This window comes from Heterocephalus glaber, unplaced genomic scaffold (assembly GCF_053883595.1).
Source record: "Heterocephalus glaber isolate CG9 unplaced genomic scaffold, H.glaber_assembly_v1.0 deba00001429, whole genome shotgun sequence".
NCBI classification, from domain to species: Eukaryota; Metazoa; Chordata; class Mammalia; order Rodentia; family Bathyergidae; genus Heterocephalus; species Heterocephalus glaber.
The window spans coordinates 7,008,665-7,028,434 of NW_028258294.1; the positions used below are offsets into that span (position 1 = coordinate 7,008,665).

At 33.9% G+C, this 19,770-nt stretch overlaps 1 protein-coding gene across 1 annotated transcript; it reads right to left on the minus strand.

Annotated features, from left to right (window-relative positions):
- Positions 1 to 801: 801 nt before the first annotated feature.
- Positions 802 to 19,380, minus strand: Chordc1 (cysteine and histidine rich domain containing 1). Its single transcript, XM_004868189.4, has 11 exons — positions 19,193 to 19,380; positions 15,682 to 15,731; positions 13,826 to 13,882; positions 13,006 to 13,163; positions 11,324 to 11,427; positions 10,011 to 10,069; positions 6,196 to 6,266; positions 5,168 to 5,273; positions 3,956 to 4,075; positions 3,176 to 3,238; positions 802 to 2,918 (listed from the first exon to the last, which is right to left on the minus strand). The coding sequence occupies exons 1-11, from the start codon at positions 19,254 to 19,256 to the stop codon at positions 2,772 to 2,774; spliced, it is 999 nt and encodes a 332-aa protein (XP_004868246.1). The 5' UTR covers positions 19,257 to 19,380; the 3' UTR covers positions 802 to 2,771.
- Positions 19,381 to 19,770: the final 390 nt, after the last annotated feature.

Consider the following 19,770-nt stretch of genomic DNA (forward strand, 5'->3'; position numbering starts at 1 on the left):
CAGCAGGGTTTGTAGTCGCTAAATCTTGGAAACAGCTCAAATGCCCATCAACTGACGAGTGGATAAAGATGTGGTTTTTTTTATATAATGGAGTACTACTCTGCCATAAAGAAAGAGCTTCAGACATTTATAGTTAAATAGTTGGACCTTGAGACCATACTCTTTAGTGAAATAAATCGGACGCACATGTTTAAATACAGCATTGTTTCTCTGGTGTGAGAAAACAAAAGTGGAAATAAGGACTGAAATGTGTAATGGATGTTGGGAAATGGGAAGAGTGTTCAAATGGAAAGGGGAACAAGGGAGGAGGGAGGGAGAAAAGAAGGAAGGGACAAGAAAAAAGTGAAAATAGAAGGAAAAAATTGAAACAAAGCTTTTGTATATAGGGAGGGGAGGGGGCTTGAGGGGAGGAAAAGTATAAAATAAAATTTATTTAAAAAATATAAATGTTCTACTTACAAAGCTGTACTACATCAAGGTTAATTCTTAGTTTTATAAATGTTCTATGGTTATATGAGATTTTAACATAAGGAGATTCATGCACAAGAAAGAATTCTGCTTTTTACAACTCTTCTGTAAAACTAACATCTAAAAATAAAAGTTAAAAAAAGAAAGCTCAACTTCTTAGGACATTCTTTCCTTTATACTAGCAAATGTTCCAGGCAAGAAAAATATCATTTTAGGTTTTCCATGTTGAAGTCAGTTACTAAGTACATAATATACCTTGCTTTTACTGCTTTGCAATACTAATTACTTTGAATGCTAAAAAAGAAAAAGATTATTTCAAGAGAAATGACTCAGTAAAGTTAACAAGCATTTTTTATTAACTTTGACAAATTTATAGACTAAAACATTCTATCTAACTGTAATTGTGTCCCTGTATACATGAGTCTAAGGTAAGTATCACTTAAATTTTCATCTGGGCAACACATTCAGAGGATTTTAGGAATAATAAAATTGTCACCAATGAAACTGGTCTATATAGCTATATCAAAAGAAATAGTGCTTTTAAATCTGAGGTTAGAATATTTTACTTGCTTTAAATAACAGTTCAACCATAACAGATTAAAGGTATGTTCAGGAGAAAGCAGCCTCAAGAAGGAAACATTAAAATGATATAATGAAAATTACTGTGAATCAAATTTTCAACCTTTTTCTACAAATGATAAACAAAACTCCTTGTCTCTAAATTAACCAGGGTTTCTTTTTTTTCCTGGTACCAGGAATTAAACTCAGGACCTTCCACTTTTCAGGCAGGCACTGTGCCATTGAACTAAATCCCCCGCTCTTAACCAGGGTTTCTACAACAAGAAAAAAACTCTAAAAGCCTTAAACACATCTCTTTCAGTATTAGAGACTTACATACTCTTTACTGTCAAATTTCTTGCCATGTTATTTCAATGTCAACAAAGTATAGTTGCCACTTTTTTGACTTTATAATTGTGACAGAGCTAAACCTTTAAATTATGTAACTAATAGGTCTAATAGTTATCTGCTGACAATAGTAGAATGATATATACAAAGTATTAACTAAAATAGTTCTTCAGCACATGTCTTTGTAAGAATGTTATTACTCTAAGGGTTTTGGAAATAAATCCCTTTTAATTTACTTTTAATAAATATGACTAAATCATTTAATATGACTATCCCCAAATTATTAAGTTCTGCCAGAGCTACAAACTTAACAGTTCTTAATGTACAACTTCTTCTGGAGCTCCGCACTGATTCAAAAAATAACCCGTTAATAGGTGCAGTTGGCATAAACCATTGAATTTTGTGTTACTTACATTTACTAGAAATGAAGCACTATAATCAATACTATGCCACTAAAATTACGCAGCTCTTCATGAAAGCTTTAAAAACAAAACTCTGAGAGAATTAAGCTATTTCAACATGTAATAGTTGTCATAAAGCAAAACTTATGTATTTACTTTTCCCTTCAATGTTTTGCCACAAACCTTTATGTTTACACTTTTACAGTTTTTCATCCATCATGGAAACCGGATATGTATTTCTTTTTATAGTCAACTAAAAGATTAAAAGGTCTTAAGACTGTATGTAAATCAAGTATAATTTAGTCATAAGATTATACAAATAATCAGAAAAGAGATTTTTAACATTAATGCTTAGTCCTATAAAATGGTTAATTTTAGCCAGATTGATACTTCTATAATTTTACTTCACGTATTTTTAAATCTGTTTGGCAAGCAGTATAGGTATCGATTTAATTTTTACATTAAACTGTTAAAGAATTCTAATTTGTTAGTCAACACATATTCCCTTTTACCTTTCATCTCAGAATTAATCCTCCTAGAAAAACTATCCATATAGGAAGACAATGCAGATCTTCCCTAAAGGCTTTCAAGTATTGTTAGCAAAAATCCATGAAATATCTGATTAAAAATTGACATTTTATACTTTACCAATTATGGGACAAAAGTTCTTTAAAAAGTCTTACATTATTTTTCTGCCTAACACTGTATTGTACTGAGAAATCCTACAATTATGTTTATGAGCTATTTTCCAGCTTCTTCAAGTATGGGACACAAATATTCTTCTAACAGGAAAAATGAATAGTGAATCTTACAGAACTCAAAAGGAAGACAGAAGACAAAAAGATAACCTGACTTTGGGTTTTAAGAACCCAACGTTGACCCTGAAATGCCAAATTCACAGACAAAAACAGCAAAAAAAGATTACAGCAGCAAGCCACATCTTCACCACATGTCATTAAGAATTCTGAAATAGGCAATAGCTTTTTCTTCTTCTACTCAATCTGTGATATCTTCTTTTTGTTTTTCCTGTTTTTTGGTTGTAGGCAGTTCAAGGCTTGCCCACTGCATAGGTTCAGCTTTTCTCATGGTGATTTCAATCTTTGTAGCAGTCATCGTTACATAACTTCGCTTTACATCAATCACCTATAATATTGAAGAATTAAGAGAAAACTTGGGGCAGTTTTACTAGTACTGTATTAGAAAAATATCAGTCTTGCGTATGTTAATACCCAAAGCAAGCCTCTAAGGCTATGTTTACATTTACATTTAAATTTTTTGGTAAGCTGTATTAATGTTATATGTCTATACTTTCCATTAGTATTTACTAAAGCATTGCCTTTTATTCTGCAAAAGATATTTTAAATTATCAGAAAAAAATTTGATGGGTTCATAATACTTACACCCCATAATTTCACGTTTTGATGAAATTGTTTCTCTCCTTCAAATACAATGTGCACATTTAACTAAAAAAGATCAGAAAGTTGGTTAGATATTTTGGGTTGGTTGCTAATTAAACCCAGGGCCTTTCACCACTGAGTTATGCCCTAGCCAAAAGTTAATAAATTCACACTGAAGGTGAATGGCAATCACTGACTATAAAAATAAGATACTGATATTAAGCTATTTTAAGAAATTTGCAATATTGTGATTCTTTTTTAATTTATGAAAACCATGAACAGAAAAGAAAAATTGAAGTTTCATTATGAGAATACTGTATTATCTGTTAATTTTTTTTTTTTTTTTTTTTTTTTGTAACAGGGATTAGACTCAGGACCTTGTGCTTGTGAGGCAGGTGTGGTATCACTGAGCTAAATTCCCGGCTACTGGCTGTTAGCTCTTGTAAACGCCTATGTATCTCCAGAATGCTTTAGGAAAAAGAAATAATTTTTTATTTAAAACTTTCTTCTTGTTTTTTTGAGATGTGGTCTCACTTTATGTAGTTAAGGCTGGTCTCAAACTTGAGGCAACCCAGTGGCCTCAGACTCCCAAGTGCTAGGATTACAGGTGTGTATCACCAAGGCAGGCATTTAAATTTTTATGAAGGGAATTTAAAATTATTTTTTTCACATGGAAAGTATTTTAAGGTCTTAAAATCAGCTGAAATAGAAAAGGGTATTTTATAATACATTAAAATAAAAACGATGTGTGGAACACAATTTTTACTCAGTTAGTGTACTTACTGAAGTACTATTTGCTTCTACTCGACTAAGATCAGGAAGTGAATTTTTAGCATACACTGAAATGGTGACTTCGCCCCCAGTCTGATGCCAGTCATGTCTACATGGAACAACTTTTTTCCCCTAGAATACAAGAAAAATTTTTTAGTCAGTTAAGTTATTTTAATTTTGGAAGGTACACTAGTATGTTCAACCATGTTATTAAAAAGTAACAAATATAGAATACTCAAACGTTGACTAAATCTCTGAATCTGAAAATTTATACTTTTCTTTCTTTTCTTTTTTGAGATGGGAAGACTCAATACATAGTTCACGCTGGCTTTGAACTCCTGCCTCAGCTGAGCACTGGGATTATAGGTGTGGATCACCACACGCAGCTATAATTATTTTATAAGTTAAAAGACAAGGTTTATGAACCATAAAAGGTGTACTATATTGGGATTATTAGTGCCAAATAGCACAAAAGATTCATTTATTTAGCATAACAACATTAGCATAGTAACAGCTAACAGGTAAATATTAGCAATAAACTGCTTTCCTTCCTATAATTTAATAGGCTTATAGGGAATTATGTGCATAGCTGCATGTCTTTTTATAAAGCTGTCCAAGGAAGTAGGGATACTTTATTTTTTTCTTGATAAATTTCTCTGTAACAAGCAGAGAAATTCAAAAGTAGTCCAGTGAAACAAATCTGCTTTTCTCCTCTTTGGTTGGTGTGTTTTATATCTGTGAACGGTAGAAATTTTAAGTGACCAAAAAAGAATCAGAAATGTAAATGTTTTTAACATCAAATTAACAGAACAGTAATTTTTAAGAAAACAAAAAGAATAGGCTTTGAAGTTAATTTTAATAGTAAAAGACAAAGACACTTCAATTTTGGCAGGCTTCAGTACTTCACAAAAATCCAAATACCTGCATAAACAACACACAATGGCTATTTTGCTCAATAAGCAGTGCTGAGAAAGCTTGATTCAGATTAATTTCATTTTGTGGGTATGTCACTTGTTATTGTATGAGAAAGAAATAAAAAAAAAAGTCTAAAGACAGAATAACCCCAAATCTTTTTTTCTTTTTCTTTTTTCGGTACCGGGGATCGAACTCTGGTCCTTGCGGTTGCGTAGCAGGCCGCGAAACCACTGAGCTAAATCCCCGGCCCAACCCCAAATCTCTTAACATGAATACAACGCAGTATGTTATTCTGTAAAGGTTACTTACAGAATCCTTTTCAGTCCACATGTGTTTCCCGGTTGTACAGCCCTCTTGGGCTAAGAACGTATTAAAATCAGAGGTTTTTCTTCTGCAACAACTCCAATATTTCATCCTTTAAGTCATTACAAAAAATTTTTTCAGAAGTAAAATCTCAATTAAATCCAGAAGTATGGTGACATATGACTTTTTCTTAAAATCAGTAAGTGTGCAACTTTAGTATCTTAAGTCACTAAAACTGTTAAAACTGTATACATATCAGGAATACCAATAATTTAAAAACCCTAGTGCCATTTACTGTAATAATTTTGGAGCTCCTGAAGACACTAAAAACAACAAAATTCCAAGTTAGCTTTTCACTGAGAGCTCATGGTCCAACTTCCTCATGAAGTTACCGAAGTGCAATAGGACCAAAGATTTGTAATCTTCACATTCAGTTACCCAGTTAAGAAAAGAACATCAAACAAAAACTAGCTTATACAACCAGTGATGATCATTCATAAACAGGAGAACTCCATTATTACTTGAGAAAAATCCAATGCAGGAAGCTAGTAATTATAGTGAAACTTCAGACTTGAGTCCTGTACATATGGAAACAGATTTCAGTACAGTACTCTGTTTCTATAAACTACAGCATAACATAGAAGATAACTTGTACTGCGAACTATGAAAAGATATGGATTTTTCTCAGATGAGGTTCCCTTAAATGCCCAAGGGCAAAAATTTTAAATGTCCTGAACATGCAGCATGGCCCTTCAAACAAAGGATGTAAATTTATCCCAAAGAGGAAGAGTACCTACAGAAAAATACAGCGTATAATGAAAAAATGGAGGGTTTAAATCACAATGGTTATGAAATAACTGTAACCTTGTTTTTCTCACGTGTTTAAAGAAGACAAACCTTACATTTTTAGGTTATTGTATAAGATGAAATAGCAATGTAAGCAAAATGTTCAACATGCACAGAAAATAACTTTTAAAAAAACTAAATCTCTAACCTCTACCATACAATATTTTAATGAGTCATGCATAAGTTACCCCTCATGGAAAATAGGTACGCCAGAATGGTATACGCAGACTTCTTCTAGACTCTGTAGACCCTGATATGTCTAAAAGAGCAAAAAGAGAAAGAGTTGCACATTTCAGTTACATGTCATATGTATTTGTAGTACTAGTTACCTCTACGAACTGCAAAATATTCATGAAATGACAATAGTTACTTAGAACATTGATTAAGTTCATCCAGGCCATCCCATTAAGGAATCAAAATAATTCCCTTTTGGATATGGTTAAATTTTAGGTCCCTGTGAGAAAGGCAAACAGAAAAGTAGGTAACAGGTTATATTAAGATGCTTTCAAGTTTTTGGGTATGAGGTCTCATCCAACCATATTCACATATTTAGCGTTACAGAAACATGTTGAAACCAAGAGATCAGGACTCTCGACAGAAATATAATTACAGCATGATTTATGTGTATAGCAATCTCTTGGGAAATCTAAAAAGCAATTCTGGAAGTTCTAGAGTGGTGATTTCTTATCCCTAAAAATGGTAAAATGAGCTGCAGACCTATATATATATCCATGGTTTGTCTGGAAGATCCGGGCCCCATTGCTGCTGTAGATGAAGGCTCTACAGATGAATTCACAAAAATTTTATGTTAATAAAACACGGATGCAGCCAGTACTATATTTTCTTTATATTTCTGTATTTATATTAACTACCTATAAGTAAAGAAAATAAAATTTGGTGTTTATTTTTTGTAAATTCAAGCACTAGGTGCATTTATTTCCTAAAGATATTCCACATTCATATAAATCTCAGTATGTTAGATTTTGAATTTACCACTACTGCCCCTAAACCTATTTTTCTTCCCATCTTATTTGATGGTATCATATCCATTCAGTCTTCCAAAGCAAAATCTTCCACATTTTAGTTTCACTTTTCTCTTTACTTATATGTAATATATCATAAAACCCTGTCAATTTCATTTGAAAACATTTATCAGTTTAGTTTGCTAATCTTACCTATAAGGTAACAGAGCTTAGGCAATTAACTATACTATTTTTCTCTATTACTGTTAACTCACTTCTCTCCCTTTGCTTTCTCTTCTCTACTTATTACAATTAACTAATTACTATCACTCTCCTGTTTAAAGTTCTTTACTTGTGGCCCTGAAGTAAGCAAGTATTTCTTGAATAAGATGTTGCACTAGCCATGAAGGCAAAAATGGACAAACTGCACTTCATTAAAATTAAAGTGCTGATTCATCAAAGCCATCATTAGAACACTAAACATACACAGTATCCCTGACAAAGACTCTGTAGTAAAATACACGAACAATCCCTACAAATTGGTAAGAAAAGGGCAAAATCACATAAAAACTTTGGACATTTCACAACAGAAGATATACAACTAGCTAATAAACACACAAAAACGGTATTCAATCTCACTATTGGTGAAGTGCAAACTAAAGTCACAATGAAAACATCACATTCAATCAGAATGGCTAAATAAAGTGTGAAACAAGTAGAACCAGCTTCAATACTACTGATAAGAATATAAAGTAACACAACCAGCTTGGAAAATGAGGTGAAGTGTCTGTTAAAGCAGAAGTATACATACAACTCCATTTCTAGTCACATAAACAAATATACACAAGTCCCCAAAGTCATACACAAAACATTCACAAAAATTTTTTTAAAGGACAATGGAAAGGAAAATTTAATTGTGGTACCTTTAAACAATGGCATCATACCTTAAAGCAATGAAAATACCCCAAAATACGGCTACACACACAAACATAAATCTAACAAATATATTAAAAAAGACAAAGAATACATGTGCTGTGATTTTACTTAAATTAAAAAACAGGCAAAACTAATAATCAAAGTTGACTGGAAGAGGTGGTTGGTTATGTGTAGGGGAAGAAAAATGAATGCAAGAGGCCTATGGAATGCTCTACAAATGCTGGTATATTTACACTACGAAAATTGCTTAGCTCTAAATTTATATTTGCACATATTTTAACAAATTTCAATGAAAAATATCTTTAATGGTCTCCCATAGTCTAATATAAGACTTAACTTCTAAGTACTATTAAAGACTGTTAAGATTTGAGTGAGCACTGTTCATCCTTTTATTTCAATTCCACAACAGCAAATGTTAAACAATCCCTACTATTTTTTCTTCATATTACTGCTATCACCTCCTCCAGGAATATCCTTTTTTTCCACTTTTAAAACTCACTTGATATCTTCTCTTTGATCTTTTTCCATTACTCTAAAATTTGCACTGCCTTCTTCATTCCAGGAATTAATTACTCCCTTTTAACAACTGCATTATATACATGTGAAAATACTTCTCTTTCCATGCCCTCAAAAAGCAAGGTGAATTTAAATCTTCAACAAGTGGAAAAAATAAAATCTCATCCCCCGGACCCTATCTTCACTTTTTTTTTTTTTTTTTTCTGGTACCAGGGATCGAACTCAGGACCTTGCACTTGCAAGGCAGGCACCAAAACCACTGAGCTAAATCCCTGGCCCCTTCACTTTTTAATAACACCACCAGTCATCCACATGCTTGAGCCAGAAGTTCCTTTCATACCCAATTTATTAACAAGTCCTGCCAATAATTCCAAATTATGCCATTCCTTCTTCAGGTATTTGCTATGTGCTGGCCACTGTTCTAATACACAATATACAAAGTAAACCAAAGCTGGACATAGTAGTAGACCCATGTAATTCCAGAACTCTGAGGAGGCTGAGCCATGGGAATTTCAAGTTCAAATCCAGCCAGCGCAACTTATCCAGACCTTGTCTCAAAATAAAAAATAAAAAAGGGTTGGGGATATCTTAGTGTAGAGGGACCAGGTTTAATTCTTTGTACTGCAAAAAAACAAAACAAACCAACAAAAACAAGACTCTATTATTGTAAGTCTTACATGGGGAGGAGAGTGTTATATGGTATCAAAATGAGTCAAAAAAGGTTAAAAATGTAATGGAGAAAGAGAGAAAGAAAATGTTCACCATGTATGCAAACTTACGAGTAGGCAATAAAAGGTCTCCCTGGGACATTAATTATATTCCATATTTAACCACTTAACAGACTTCTATTCTTCAATCCCACTGTTAGGTCTATAACAGCATCTAAGCTGGTTCCAACAGCATACATTTGCTCTTCACCAAAGAAATCAAACTTGTCCTTAAAACAGGTAGTGGCTCCCCATTACAGTTAGAATAACGCTCAAATTTATCATCATGCTTTATAAAGACCTCCATTCTATTGTCTACCTCTTTTCACACTACTTTCACACCTTGCCCATGCTGTGATGACCTTGCTATTTCTTAAAAGCCAAGCTCAAAAGCCTCTATTCATCCTTCCTATTGCTCCAGATTTACAACTCATCCAGTACCTTACTCAGAATCTTGACTTATGTTACCATGTCAAAAAGAACTTCACTGATAATCTTATTTAAATACTTCCTAACTGTATCTACTCTAGTTTCTTATTCTGCATTATTTGTTCCCTCTCTTCATGAGTTCATAATATTCACGATAAAATATTAGTTCTACAAAGCAGTGATTTGTTTTATCTGATAGTTTTATCTCCAGCCCCTAAAACAATGTCTGGCACATATTAAGAGTTTAGTAAATGTTAATTTAATTAGATTTATTCTCATGATTTTTATTACATTTCATATGTTCTGAGTCTCTTATCCATGTTTATAGCCTAAGTCTTTAGCATAGTCCCTAACATATTATATACTTAACTGTGCACTAAATTTGAGAATGATGTGCACTTTCCTCCAAATTAAAATTTTACTTCAAAACATCACAAGTTTTATAGCACATACCTTCGAACATCCTCCATTTTTACATGAGGTCCCAATCTTAATCTCATCACTGTCTTCTTCTGAAATGAAGAAAAAGGAAATTTCATTACTGTTTTCTTTCAAAACATAAGAAAGAATAAAGTTAAAATATTAAAATAGAAATCCACTGGCTAGTCTTAAAAAGCAATTTTTCTGCAAAACAAGCCTTACTAAAAGTCAACAATGGGGCAGGGATGAAGCTCAGTGGCGCCATGCCTGCCTGGCAAGTGAATAGTCTCAAGTTCAATTTCCAGTACTGAGGGAACAAAAAAGTCAACTACTGTAATTAGGTTTGGCCTATATCCCAAAAGTAATACACAACACATTTCCTCAATGCAATGCTTTGTCCAGTATCTCAACCTTGTAAAAGAAATCAGGAAAGGTTGTTATGTTCCACGGTATCTGGCAGAGATCAGAAAATATTAAACATCTATTAAATATTAAACATGTATTATGCATAGAAATATTTTTAAGTATTAAAGAAATGTAAGTTTAAAATAACTATAAAAAAACTTTTAAAAAAGATTCTCATTTTCAGTAAAGACAACGGAATGAACTATACATTCACTCCGTAGTATTATCAGCACTTAGAAAAAAGTGCTTCATGGCTTGTATACCCAACAGATGACTGGATAAACAAGATTTGGCATGTATATATAATGGAATACTACTCGGCTATGAAGAAAAACAAATTTGAGGCATTTGTAGGAAAATGGATGCAGCTGGAAAACATAATGCTGAGTGGAATAAATCAGACAGACAAGCTTGAATATCGAGGTATCCCTCATTTGAGTGAGGCAAAGTACAAAGAAAATGAAAAAAGAAAGGGAGAAGGGGACAGATTTTGCACAATAAGGAAATGATACAAAGGAACAAGGAGAAGGGTAAGGGGTAAGGGAAGATGAAAGGAATAAAGATGCCATGTACAGGAACCTAATAACCCTAATCAATGTAAATATTATAAGCCATAATATGTGCAAAGACAAATAGCATCAACAGATATGAAAAAGGTGATTGGGGAATCACAGGATGAAGGGGGAGGAGGGAGGAGGAAGGAGATTAAAAAAAACAAACCAAGCTGTAATATGTACATGTAACCCTCCCCAAGATGACTGTAAACTGCATGAGTTACAAATGTATACTAATAAACAAGAACTCGCTCCAAAAAAGTAAAAGTGCTTCACTACAATGTGCTAAATTTTCACACCCATATTCAGTATTCAGTAAATGCTACCTCTTTTGGATGACTTTAATTATGTAGAAAACAATTCCAATAAAATAAAAGTAAATATTACCTTTCTTATTTTCTTCATTTCCTGAAGACAGTTTAAGTTTATCAAGTGCTTGTTTTAGGGAGGCAGATATTTTTAATTCCAAACTCGTCATTGGTTCATCTGGGCTGGGGAATTTTAAAACCTCATCATCATTATTATAATATGCAAAATATTTCTCTGTACTCAAAAACCATAGAACTTTCATGAGAAAAATTGTGAATAAAGTTATTACGAATAAAAATATTTTACAAATTGTTATAAACTACATTCTAAGATTTAACAAAAAAGCTTTGTAAAAAACATACAGTGACATTTCATAATGGTTAAGTTTTGCACATACAATTTGTTTAAGTCTCCCAAATACTGTGATGCATGCCCATAATGCCAGTTATATGGGGGGGCTGAGGTGGGGGGGGCTGTGATTTTGAGGCCAGCCTATGCAACATGGCAAGACCTTGTCCCCACTCCTTGCAATCGATCTGTTTAAGCCTATTCAACAAAAAGTATTGAGTATTAATAATTGCAGCAATAAAAGTAGAAATCCTAAATTACTCATTCTACAAAATGAAGAGTAATGAAAAAACTGACAAATGTTAACAAAATACTGTACATAAAGCCTTTAACCTAATAATTTCTATAATACCACCAAATGACTATGAATTTAGGATTAAATGTTTAATTTCTCTTACTGAGTCTTTAAGAAAAAGTATTACTAGACCATCATTTAAAGAAAGTAATAGTAACTCACACTGTTAAGCAGAATTTTTGTTTATTTTTAGTACATTAACTGGCTGGCAAGCAAGGCATTTGATAGGCTCTCAAAATCATGAATGGATGCCGGGGATTTAGCTCAGTGGTTCTGCCACCTGCCTCGCAAGTGGAAGGACCCGAGTTTGATCCCCGGTACCGAAAATAGAACAAAACATGAATGGAGATGAAATAATATTCCCAGTAGTTTCTTTAGCAATGATCTTCTAAGGGGATGAGCAAACAAGCATTATGGCTAAGGTTCTTATCTTGAACTGATTATTATTCAATACTTTATTAATTTACTTCAGTAATATTAATAGAAAAAAAGTTGGGGAACACCTTAATTTATAGTGTGAATTAATATTTCAACAGGAATAATCAATGAAGGAACATAAAACCGCCTGTTTAAATTTGGCAGTACGGTTCTAAAACAGTACTCAAGTGCAGCATGAAGACCAGATGTAATAAGGAAAACAAAATATACGTGTGGAAATGAAAAACAATCTATTTGGTCACAAGGTAATTATGCAGTCTAATTCTACTTCAAAATGAGCAAAAGATTTTAATCTAGCTAATAAATACATTAAAAATTCACCAGTATAATGAGAATAGCAGTTTTCAGGCATCTCAAAGTGAAGATGAGTAATATGGTTTTATTTTTTAAACTCAAACTAATTCAAGGCAAAAGAAAGATATGTGATTTATCTACCTTGATAGCGTATGTACTTATAATAGTCCAATAAGCAAGTCTGCAATTAAATTTTACTGTAATTAAATTTTACTTTACATGCCCTGAACTTAGGAAGAAAAATTAAAGACTTTTTTAAGAGAAAAAACAAATAGTGGTCTCTACAGTAGCTACAAATGCTATTACGCAAAATGATAAAATGAAATAACAAAAACAAATGCCATCATTTAAGTGTGACAAAAGTAAGCAACTATATAAATTATACCTTGGTCTTTTTATTGCTTCTACTGGTTTTGGTGCTTGAATGATATGTTCCTGAAACCTGGGTTTTAATTCAGATAGTTCTTTCTTCTCAGTAGTTTTGACTTCTGGCTTGACTGGCTCGGGTGGTTTCTCACTATTATGTCTACCTTTTGTACAGCCCTGTGAATGAAAGGTACCCATTAGGCATTACTGTTCACCTATCTTACATACCATGATAGAAATACCTTTATTATATTGACTGATTGTAAGAAACCAGAAGACTCAAAACTTGCTATATTTATAATTTAGTTTTTACCTCTGTATAAAGCATTTTTTTAAAAAAGCTTTTACAACATTTGAAGTACAAAAGTCTTTTACTCAAAGAGTGTCACTTTGAGCCTGAGTTCTTCCAACTTAAAAGCTTTATGACTTTGAGGAAGATCATCTTTTTAATGTTTCCTCAATTGTAAACTGGGGGCAATAAGTTTTCTTTCTCAGTGGTATATAAAATGCATTTCAATGGTATCTTAAGTTCAACAAAAATGTATTGCCTTAACTGAAAAATGTTTTAAATTATTATCTACCACTTCTTTCTTGATATTCATCAAAAACCTGAAAAGATAAATGAGTAAGCAGAATCTTAATACCTTTATCTGCAAAGCTGAGAAATTATTTTAGAGGTCGTGGAAGGAAAGACAAATTCCATTTTAAAAGCAAGGTGTTATGCTACAGTTCATGAGGATCAGTCAATACATATTAGGGATCACACCTCTCAAATTTGCAGTTTCTTATATAAATATGTATTCTCATGGAGATAATCTAGGAAAAAACTTAGTACTTACTACAATACTTAAGAAGTCAGAAAAATCAGTTGTTCTTCTTTTACAGCAAGACCAACCCTATGAAACATAAGAAAAAAAAAACCCTGAAAAAACTACATAATTCATAAAAATATCACATATTTAAAGGATATAATGAAAAGATGCTTTTATCTTAAATAATTTGTTTAGAAAATTATATACTAGTTTTTAAACAAAACCTATCAAAAAAGTTTATCTGTAAGAGAGAATGTTTTACCACTTATACAGAATTATGTCAAATACTGCTATGCATACATGTAAGACAAGATACAGACCAGATGCTCCCATATGCTAATCTGAGTCCTACACTAGTCCTCAGTAAAATAAAAAAGGAGGGATAAAATTTAAGTATGTGTATAACTGTCTTCTCATGTGAAAGACTGTACTTTTCTCTGAATGTTTGTCTTCTAACATCAAACAGCTCTTTCTTTTGATAATACAAGTTTAATTTATTTGTAAAATAGAAAACTAGTTATTAGTGATATACCTTTTTTTGAAAATGTATTAGGCAGTGAAATCTAATAGTCTTACAGTGTCTAGACCTATAAAAATGTTTACAGAATATAGATAATAAACAAAACTGCAGAAGTGGGAGTAACAAAAATACTTCATTTAAAAAACTGTGATTATATTGCTAATGAGATACATGAATAGAAATGATTTAAAAATCATTAGTGAGATTTAAAAACACAAATGAACCCAATGAGAGAAACAGAAAACTAAATACTGAGGTGTGAAGTATGCCCACGGCCAGGGGACAGGAGGAAAATAGTATATAGAAAAAAAAAAGTACAAGAAAAATAAAAAGCAATAAATAGTGGTCTCAGAAAAAGAAAATTTCCCAAAAAGATAAGTATCCCCCAGAGCCACAGTATTTACCCCTATAAAGGTTTGTAAAGAGGCTAGAAAGATCTGAGTCTGATCTCAAACTGTCCTACTGAATGATTTCCTAACTCAAAACTAAGCAGAAAAAAAAGCTTGTTATCTGCTTTACAACTTTCTTTAGATTTGATTATGTATCCATGAAAGACCAAGAGCCCAACTACTCTCTGGAAAGTGTAATTAGAGAAGTCAAAGGGAATCAGTAAGATTTAAACAAGTAAGACGGGGTGTGTTCCTGAGAACAAAAGGAGTAGCACCTAAAACCATGGCAGCTGCATTACAATATTTCTTTTCAAATACTACATACAAAGTTCAAATGTATCAATGTTATCAAAAACCTGATCAGATAAATTCTATTATTTCTTCAATTCTCCAGAACATCAAGGAAATACAGGTGGAAAACTGATAACACATCTCTTCAGTAAAAATACTGTAAACTTAACATGTTTGTCCAGAGACTGGACAATGTCCAGTCAAAATGTTTGTCCACATTTCTTTGTTTGCTCGTTCATTTATTCACTTAGGGTCTTGCTATGTCCGTCATTCATTCCTTCATTCGTTAATTTATTCATTAGAGACAGGTTCTTGTTATGTAGTCCAAGCTGGCCTCCAACTCTTGGCAATCCTCCTACCTCAGCTTCCCAAGAGCTGGCATCATTGTTTATAACAATCATTCCTAAGACCTGTGTTCATTAGCCAACAATGACAGACCAAAAGAATGAGATGCAACCCAATTGTTTCTATTTCATTTCAACATTAGGAAGCAAAGAAATCATTAGGAAAGATTCAGAATAGAAATAAAATTATTTTATAAGTGGAAAATATCACATGTTTAAAGCACCCTACAATGATCATCAGAAGACCCAAGCTGAGAGAAAAAAAAGTAGAAATTTAACATTATATCTTGAGATTTACTATACAAATATGAAGAAACTAAAGAGAAATCTAGTTCCTACCTTTAAGGCATCATGAAAGACTGGAACACCTGGATGGTATGTACAAGCATCTGGTCAAAAATAGGAAAAAAAATATCATTTTTAATAACAAAGAAAAGGTATACATCACTAATTCCTTAATGTGTTAGGTAAGACAATCATTTTTCCAAAAATCAGGTAATACTGTTCCTTAAAAATTCACTAATGTTTGATGCACAGCACAAAGTAACTTCTATTAATAGTTAAAACTAATTCAAGAGGACCACTATAAAAATAAGACAGAATAGTTCCAAAATAACAAACTGTATTATATTCTTCTAGTCTTTGTAGTAAGATTTGTTTAGTATCAAAACTTCAAGCCCCAAGGATATGACCATATTTTAACTCTCCTCCTATAAAACTATCAAACTTAAGTATACTTATGTGCACTGATCCATAGAGGATGCTTAAGAGATTCCTTAGCCCTCCTTTACCATTACACCATCAATTTTTACTTAACTCTTATGAAAATGAGTTTATTACAATTAGTAATGTGTAATATATTTTTAAAGACTTGTAGTAGAAATACTTATATTTCCTGACTAGTTTTATGAGCTTATATAAAACAGGTCAGTTCCATCCCTCTGTAATTTTCTTGTAAGGCTACCTTTAAATCTTTCAAGTCCGTTTAACTTTCTGTTTTTTACAACCTCTGATTCCCAGTGCTGCTTTAAAATGATTCATTTTTAGAACTCTGAGAAAATTCTTGCCCAAAATTAACAGCCACTATTACTTCCTTAGTTACCATGTGTTATATGGATACTACACTACCTAACATAATAAACGTTAGGTTATTTTCCTGATACAGTAAGTAAACCATGTATTACAAAGAGGCTATTAAGGACAGTAGTGAAATTAAAAGCTGAAAAGAGTTTAGAAGTAGAAATGTACTGTACATGGAAAAAGACATGAAGTTGACAGAACAGAAGTGGAGAATATAGTACTGTTTCATCATTTAACACACAGAAGCATAGTGTACAATGTATAAAAGTCTAAGGCATAAAATAATCATCATAGTGGTCAGTTCTGGCAGAATCACAGCAGGAATGAGTCACATCTTAATCATATACCTTGGTCCACAAATTTAATTCTTTCCATGATTCTGGTGGCAAACCAAATTGGATGAGAACTGAATCAAATTCAGTGTAACTAGTACGAACAAAATTTTAAAATCACCACTTTCAAAAGCAAGTAAGAAGCAAATGAACATTTTATTCCCCAGCCTTTATTAGGCTTACTGATTAGTTTTGCTCAAATATTTTATACTAAGATGCTATAGCACAGTAGTGGTTTGCCTTTTCATATTGGATCTAACCCTGCCTAAAATACTTCCACTAGTAGCTGCTTCAGTTTCCTCATATGCATGGATTAAATAAAATAGTTTATAAAGTTGTGCTTTTTCCAGTGTTTAACACATACAAATTACCAATTATATTTTTTAAACACCTGCTTAATATTTTTACAAACTACCATAGTCTATCATCTTAAGTCTATTTTTTTTTTTTTTCGGTACCTGGGATAAACTCAGGACCTTGCACTTGCCAGGCAGGCGTGGCACCACTGAGGGAAATCCCCTGCCCTCATCTTAAGTCTAATTTTCATAGAGAAAAAGTTTGTAAGATGATGAAGTAAGTCAATAAGCATAAAATTATGCCATACCATCAAGAAAGGTTACTGAATGTAGATTTTTAAGCATGATGGGTGCCGCATCTGGCTTGGTACAACAAAGAACTTGTTCCTTTCTTCAACTTTACTCCTTGTTTAGTCAATGTACAATGGCAAACCTCTCCCACCCTATAAAACTTTCTTGTAGCCAAGTGTAGTTTTCTATTAATTGCTTTCTATTTTTTATCTTCATTTTCTTCACCTTCCATTTACTCAACCAATTTACTTGGCATATTTATCTTATGGCTCTATAAAATAATTCCCACATTGCTAATGTGAATAAACTTTCAGCAATTTTACTGAAGTTCCCTGCTGTATCTGCTACTGTTGACCACTCAGTCTTTGAGAGGTACTCTGGCTTTTCTGACCTTCCCGTTTTTCTTTTTTAGACACTACACCATCTCACACGTGGATACACTGACTTTCAATAAATGGTCACACATATAACTTTAAGCCGGAATATAAGCCCCCAAAATACTATCCATATAACAAGACATTAGTATTACTTTATAGTAAAATACAATATATACACACACAAAAGGAATTTACTTTTTTACACATACCATGAACATAAATGGGCTTTAATATTCCTCATTTCCCAATTTGTCACGTACTGATACAGAACTTCCCCTTGAATAAAACATAAAAATGCTAATGGCATTGCCTTGATTATAGTATAGACTGGATTTATCTTTTCTTTAAAGTCCTGTACCAATGATATTACTTTATTTTTTAATTTTATTTTATTTTTTGGTACCGGGGATCGAACTCAGGTCCTTGAACTTGCAAGGCAGGCGGCGGAACCACTGAGCTAAATCCCCGGCCCAATGATATTACTTTAAATGATGACACCAATTTACCAGTGCGCCAAGAGTTATTTCAAACATCTCAGAGGTATAAAAGATTTTTAAAGGCATCGGTTTTAATCTCCTTCACAATGCTGAACCACAGTACTACCATGCTGAAGTTGGTCACTCTATTAAATGAGTCTATTACATACATCACAATATTACTGTGAAGATTAAATTAGATAATAAAATGTGTGGCATATAAATAAGTATTAAAAACGCCAGTTGACATTGAGAAAACGTTGTCAGGTCCCACAATAGTAAAGGAATCAGCTTTCAATTCCAATCGTTCACCTAGTGTGGTCACTAACTCTCACTTTACACGTGTAACTCTACAACTAGGTGGTGTAGGGAACATTCGCTTGCTCACTTCATGCTGAAGATGCATGGTATTAAAAAGGCAGAGGTCACAGCAAGAATAAGCAACAAATAAATGCTGCGATCATGGAAAGGTTACTGAAAGGTACCATTACGGCGGATGCATTCATTTCCCTTGCCAAGAACACTATTTTTAAAAGTTTATGTATAAAAGCAGGTGGAGTGGGCTTTCACACTTCTACACTAAAATAAGGCATAACTTAAAGAGGCCAGCATAACCCGCTGCCTACTCCTCCGACACCTCTTTCTACTGCTATCTTCCAAAATCCATTCTCACGAAATCACAGCCAGTACTATCAAGGGAGCCCCAAAGGATTAGAAGCACCTCCTAACTTGTGCTTCCCCAAAGACACTGGGGAGAAGGGTGCCTGTTCAAACTGCCAGGGGAATTAAAGAGTAAGGACAGTCGGGGACACGCGTGGGGCGGTTCGGTCTCGGGAGCACCGGGCGGCCGCCGAGGGCCGCGCGCGAGGTGCCCCAGGCTGGGGCGGCGCGATGACCGCTCGCAAGGGGCGACCCGGGACGCGCCCCGGCCTTGGCGAAGGGCGTCCCCCAGAGGGCTCGGCGGGGAGTCCTGGGAGGACTACGGGCGTGTGTCTCACCATCGGAATTGGTCTCGGGATCGAAGCGCTGACCGCAGCCCCGGTTGTAGCATAGTAGGGCCATTTTTCTTTCCCACCGTTACAGCCAAAGCCGAAACACCGCAAAGCCTCCGAATGCAACCGTTCTGTAACAAGTACCGGTCCCACAGCCCCTGCGGCTGCCAACTTCCGGAAACGGCCGGTTCCGCTTCAGGAACCTTCGCGAATTTTCCGGTAGCGCAGGCGCAGAAAAGAGGAGACGAGGCGGAGAAAGCGATGGGCGTCCTGACGTTTGCGGCGGCGCGGCGCTAGATTGGACTGAGGCGGTTGTTCGCAGGGTCGTACCGAGAACCTGACGTTCATAGATGAGATTCCTTAAAGAGTTAAAAAGGTATTTGAGGGCTGACGTGCTCTTTTCAGACTTAGTCACTCTTTATTGACTCGGTATCTTATGCAGCAAAAGCGCCCCTAACTTCCTTATCCCCCGCGTCTCAGCATCCTTTTTGGGGGGGGCTGCAGAATCGTGTAGTATTTCCAAGTGCTCTGCGTAGAAATTAGGATGTTGTTTAATGAAGAGAGGAATCTTGCACAAATTTCTC